The 6,424-nt window shown below is 39.7% G+C and overlaps 1 protein-coding gene across 1 annotated transcript in view; it reads left to right on the plus strand.

Annotated features, from left to right (window-relative positions):
* Positions 1-6,088, plus strand: part of VWC2L (von Willebrand factor C domain containing 2 like) — a 156,135-nt gene extending 150,047 nt beyond the window's left edge. Inside the window, exon 3 of the mRNA XM_042954174.1 lies at positions 5,940-6,088. Within this exon, the coding sequence (XP_042810108.1) occupies positions 5,940-6,088 (149 nt within the window). The remainder of the gene's footprint in view (positions 1-5,939) is intronic.
* The last annotated feature ends 336 nt before the right edge of the window (positions 6,089-6,424 follow it).

The raw sequence follows: 6,424 nt of genomic DNA on the forward strand, positions 1-6,424 counted from the left end.
TTTGTCTGGTGCCTCCATCAAGATGTATCATGTCTACTCCAACAATGGGTGCCCTATGGACCAATCATACAATGACACTGGTGCCATTTATTAAATCAATGTCTTTACTCCATGATTTTTTTTGTGTGATTAGTTCATTTATTTTTTTATTTTTATTTTATTTTTTAAATGTGAAATTTATTGTCAAATTGGTTTCCATGCAACACCCAGTGCTCATCCCCAACAGGTGCCCTCCTCAATGTCCATCACCCACTTTCCCCTCCCTCCCACCACTAACAACCCTCAGTTTATTCTCAGTTTTTAAGAGTCTCTTATGGTTTGCCTCCCTCCCTCTCTGTAACTTTTTTTCCCCCTTCCCCTCCCCCATGGTCTTCTGTTAAGTTTCTCAGGACCCACATAAGAGTGAAAACATACGGTATCTGTCTTTCTCTGTATGACTTATTTCACTTAGCCTAACACTCTCCAGTTCCATCCACATTGCTACAAAAGGCCATATTTCATTCTTGCTCATTGCCATTTACTTCATGATTAAACACATATACATGCACATGCACGCACATACACACACCTCTACTTAAAATACTTCAATGGCTTCCTATTGCCAAAATAACGTCCGTGAGATTATAAAATTCCTGAATACTTAACAATTGGCTCTTGCAAGCCAGTATGAACCACCAGCTCCTGCAGACAACTGTCTTCCTGGCCACATCTTGCTACACACATCACTCTAACCCCACAGCTTTTTCTACCTGTTCATTGAGTCATACTCTCCCTCTGCCCCCACCCAAACCAAATCTTTCCATGGAGCCATAGGCCAAGTTCTCTGTTACAACCTTCTACAGCTCTGTTATCCTCTTCTTCAGAACCTTATTTCAGGTTATGTATTTGTTCCTCCATGTAATCAATGTGACATTTAACACTATAAGCAAGTGAGCATCTGCAGGAGGTGTGATCAGAGTAGCAATAGACTTCCTTTTATATGTAGTTTCTATGTGCTCTTTTATGCAGGAAATCTCAGGACTTAGCAAGGAGAACTTCAGTGCCTGAGCAAATCTGCTCAGTTCTTACAACCACAAATACAGCGGAATCTATTTTCTCCTGGCTTCTTAGATTATTGAAGCAGGATGAAATCACTCCAAATGCCAGTGATCAGAAGTCTGATCACTAGATACTCTATGCACATGCTTCATAAGCTATATCTGCAAGGTTGAAGTGGGGAAAAATAATCCTGCAGGAAAGACTGAGAAGCAGGCACCTCATGACCACCTTACCAAAGCACCAGAGCATGGCCTCCTTATAAGATTTCTTTTGAATAATTTCTATTGTGGAAAAGAAAATGTTTGCCAAAAAGGTCTTACTGTATAACTGTGTAAATTAAGTACTTAACGAAGTACAGAATAATAGGAAAACTCTGCTTCATGGAAGATCTTTTTTATGTAGATGTATCCCTAGCCTGCTTTCCCTTCTTCCTTCCCTGTTCCAGCTCCTAGTAAATATTTGAATTTCATTTCCAATTTTAATGCATCTCCAAAAATATGAATCCTTTCTGAGACTAGACCATATGGGTCCCCATTAGTTTTTGGGTTACACAGTGCTTGCCTAAGGTCACAAAGATAGTCAATCATAGAACCACAACTTGAACCAGGACTCCTAAGTCATAGTCCACTTTCATTCTGCTTCTTATCTGGTCTATTTCCAGTACCAGCGGGAATTTCATGCCACCCGAAGGAAAACCAAAGCTTTGCTACTCAAGCTCTTCTCCATGGGAAATTTCTTGTAGTTGTTAGATAAATTGTGTTTTCTGGAGAGTATTAGATTATACAATATAAAACCAATAAATCTGATGACTATCTATAGAAAGACGGTCTCACTTATTTTTAACCATCAAGCTTCTTAACTCAGACCATGTGTCCTCAATACTAAAACCAACTAGACTTCGAGATTCTGATCAGAAGCTTAGGATCTGGGTTAATGAAAGCCAGCAATGTGCTCCTAGACATTTGCCTCTTTTTGTGGGCAATTAAAAGCATTCTACAGATCAGAGAGATTTGATTCATATCCCTTTGATGCCACTTCCTAGGTACATGAACTCAACCGAGTTATTTTCTATCTCTGAGGCTCAGAGATAATGTACCTTACATGGTTTATATGGCTGAAGGTGAGAATGTGCACCTTAACATGGCTTATTGGAATGATTAAATGGCACAAATTCCTGGCATGAAGTAAGTGCTCAAGAAATTATCACTATGTCTTACCATTCATTGACAGAGATTTCTATATCAATATTACTAGGGCAAAGCCTTATGTATATGTAAGGTCTGACATATTAGTTCAAAAAATAATTCTGCTCCTATCATATAACTAGACAGTTCATACTTTTTAGTGAAATAAAGATATACTGAGTTTGGAATATGTGGCAAACACAGCATTAAGCCTGACCAAAGGAAATGACAGGTATTCATTCAGTTCCTTTTTAAGTTTATTGTGTTTATTTTGAGAGAAAGTACAAGTGGGGGAAGGGCACAGACAGGGGGAGAGAGAGAGAGAATCCCAAGCAGGCTCCGCATTTATAGTGCAGAGCCTGGTGTGGGGCTCGAACTCACAAACTGTGAGATCATGACCTGGGCTGAAATCGGACACTTAACTGACTGAACCACCCAGGTGGCCCTTCAGTTCCTATTTTTAAGGAGCTGACAATTTCAGCTGACACATGATACCTTCTGTGTTCTTAAGGATCTCACCACACAGTTGGCAACTTGGTTCTCAGTTCTCTGAGCAATTACTCTGTGTGTGTGTGTGTGTGTGTGTGTGTGTGTGTGTGTGTGTGTGTGTGTGTTTCCAATTCCTTGAGAATCAATTCATCTCCATCTCCTCTTATTGTAGGTGTCTGAAGAAAGAAAGAACAGTTGGTTGTTCTTTCACATAATAAGCCTTAATTCCCAGAGAGTTATTGAGTTATTCCTCTGTCTTCTCTTTCGAGATTAAATAATTCCAATCCCTTTAACCTTTTCTCACAGGTCCTACTTGCCAGGCTTTGGTTTAATCATTTTCTCTGCTCTCCCCTGGAATCTCTCCAAGTCTTCTACACTAAATACGTTGCTTTTGCCATTGGGTTTACTCTCTTAAGAAACGTATTCTTCCACATAAACCAAAACAAAAAGAAAGTATCCTCCCTAATAAAGAGAATAAATACAAAGATAGATTTCCTATGTAAGGAACCCATATAGGACACTCATATGTCTGAAACCAGTTACATTTGCTGTCACCACTATTAAGGAGAAAGGGACAAAACCAGAACAGTTTCCAAATAGTGCCAGCCATTGCACTTCACAATCATCTGAATTACTTTTAAGCAGGTAATACTATGAACCACACACTTGAGGCTTTAGTTACGCTGGAAGTTCTCAGAAGCATGCTAATAAAATCATTGTTAATGAGATCAAACGGGAATTTTTGACTCTGTAAAATACCTCTGGCCGCCAAGTCGACCATCAAGGTGGTTATTTATAGGCAGTGACTTTGTTCAGTCCTGGCAAAGTGCAAAGGATCTTTCTTTGCATTCTGTCCATCATGATAAATTAATATTTTCTGTGCTGAGAAAGCAGCACATTCTAAGGGGCTCTTAAGAAATGATGTAGAGAGGCTGATCAAATACACACTAATCATAGTATGACACCAACACATGCAGAAAGGAGCAGAGAGGAAAACCATACCTCTAGTAAAATATCTCTTCAAGACATGCACAGTGACTTGTCAGAAATCTTTTTTACAAAAATCCCTCCCTCCTTTTTTCTCTTATTATGCCATTGAGATGAACCTGCCCCCTGTGAGCCAACAGAATGCCTATGCTTACACACAAATATACACATGCACTCTTAAGAATCTACTGAGAACTTTCCAAATCCCTTCAAGAAACTGAAAAAAACCTCTTTACTAGATCATATTCTACTTGTTTCCAGGACTTCTTTGTTTTAGAACCACTATTTAGAAAAAAAAAACTATTTTTCCTTCCCCATCTGGAAAAGTTACAAGCATACAATTGGGTGAGAAGAGTTGATTAGCAGTGGGAAAGTAGAGAGAGAAACCACTTCTTCCCCAGGAGGGGGGGGGGGGGGTGGCTTCAGGAAAACAGGTGGTAGCGGTCATCATGTTTGATTACTGAAGCTAGTTCAGCTCTGTCCAGATCCTGGCTGGCGTAGAACTAGCCAGGCTGAGAGAGGTCTGTCAACAACAGCCATGAGACAACCAGCTACATTCTGAAAAAGGCTCCAGGCCAAATTCTCTGCAGATTCCCTCTATTTTGGATCCAAAATAAATGAATGATTTCATGTGGAATTTTCCCAGGGGAGGTGTAGCCCCAAAGACAGTTCAGTCTATCAAACAATGAGTTAAATCCTAAAACAGTGATCCTTAAATCATCAGTGGTTAGGATGGCCAGCAGCTTATAACCACAGCATCATAACAAGAAGTACCGTTGTGGGTGATGGTTTGCTAACTGTTTAACTGTCACTGATGACCCATCATATCCCTCTTACTCTTGCTGGTCGGTTCTCTATGAGAACCATGCACAGGCACATGCCCCAGGTATTTGTCCAAGAGCGAAGGAAAGGCATAGGTACACGAAGGTCACTGGCTTATGTATGCACAACTGAAGTCTGGGAGCTCTAAAACAATGGATGATTAAAGCCATAGTGTATTAAATAGATTTGTGTTGAGAAATATACATTGCAACTTCATAGCTACCATTTTTATAAAAGATGTCAATTATGAAGTGGAACTACAAATCACCCCTGATTTTATTTATTTGGTGGTAAAGATAATCTCGTAAATTCTTATCAAGCAGTAAGAAAGTGAAAGTAGAACACTGATATTGATGTGTGTTACTTTGCAATGGTTATGGAAAGTGGCCAGTAATGCTGGGTCGATAAATCATGAGTAGACACAACTCCCTCTCTTTATCCAAATTTGTACTTTGGAAACTTACACCAAATTGTTTCAAAGAAACAGCAACTTGCACCACCCCACTACAATCCATTGCATCTTGGGAAGCAATTTTTATTCCATTTGATTTTGAAAAATAGTATCACCAGTACTGAATACTGGCATTTGTACCTTGGGAAGAAAGGGAAACTAAGAGAAAGGAGAGAAAGATAAGTAAAAAATTAAGATTGGTCAATTTTAAAAACATCCATCTCTACTAAGCAGGTGACATTTTCAGTAAAGCTTTTCTGAATCTGGAAAGTAAAATAAAATTCCTGCTGACTTTCAAAAGCCAACCATTTGGGTCATTCTTAAAAAAAAAAAAAAAAAAAGATAGCCAGCAGATTAAAGGAGCTCCATTTATAAAAATCAAATGAACCTCCAACAAAGCTTGTTTGGGGCATGAATAAATCATCTGGTCATGAATTATTTATTGTTATCAAGAAACAAGCTGGAGATTCCAGGAACTGGACTTTGGGAAGGTACTAAAGCCAGGCAATGAACAAGTTCATTGTGGCCCACCCACCATGGAAGTGAGAGGGCAGGCCACAGGGTACCATCATCTGAAGCAGACCACTCTAGACACCCTCTAGAGTTTCAGGGGATGCTTCTGCAGCATTTACACCCCAGAGCAGAAAGCAACTAGAGTTTTATACGTAGAATCATACTTTAGAAAACTGCAGTACTCAGTAACAGACGGTAAGATTGTTTTGAGCACTGTATCTTTTTTTTTTTTTAAATACACATGGGGAATATGAGCTGTTTACAAGAGAGTAGAGGTTGAAAGTCTGCATTTAAAGGAGATGGCTAGAAAGTACCTCAGTAGTGAACTATGAAGAGTAGTCTGACCTACTCATTCATGGTTTTGGGGGTTGGCGTTTTGATGGGGGTTGGGGAGGGAAGAGAAAACGGGAGCCACTCAAATTTAATCAACTAATCAACATCTATGTGTGTTCCAGGTCCAAACTGCTTTGCAGGAACTACAATAATCCCGGCTGGCATTGAAGTGAAAGTGGATGAATGTAACATCTGTCATTGTCACAACGGGGACTGGTGGAAGCCTGCTCAGTGTTCAAAACGCGAATGTCAAGGCAAGCAGACTGTGTAGAACAAATTCCCAACCGATGAGGAGTTCTTAGGAGAGGATGCTATGGCTTCCACACTGCACATGTTTGAAACAAAACAAAACAAACAAACAAACTCCTGCCAGCTACAACAGGGTCACCAGCAAAACCTTTTAGGGTTGACAAAAGTGAATATTTTGCTAAGAGGAAATTTCTTTCTCTCTTGCTATATAAGATCTATATAGTATATAGCTATCGAAACCGCTTTTGTAATTATCCATGCTTGATGGTGACTTGATGACTGGATTTCTGAAACAAAAAGGAAGAAACAGCCTTGTACAGGCTCCCGTTCTGGTGACACCTCTAGCCAGCCAGCTTAC

Source organism: Panthera leo, chromosome C1, assembly GCF_018350215.1.
Source record: "Panthera leo isolate Ple1 chromosome C1, P.leo_Ple1_pat1.1, whole genome shotgun sequence".
Lineage (NCBI taxonomy): Eukaryota > Metazoa > Chordata > Mammalia > Carnivora > Felidae > Panthera > Panthera leo.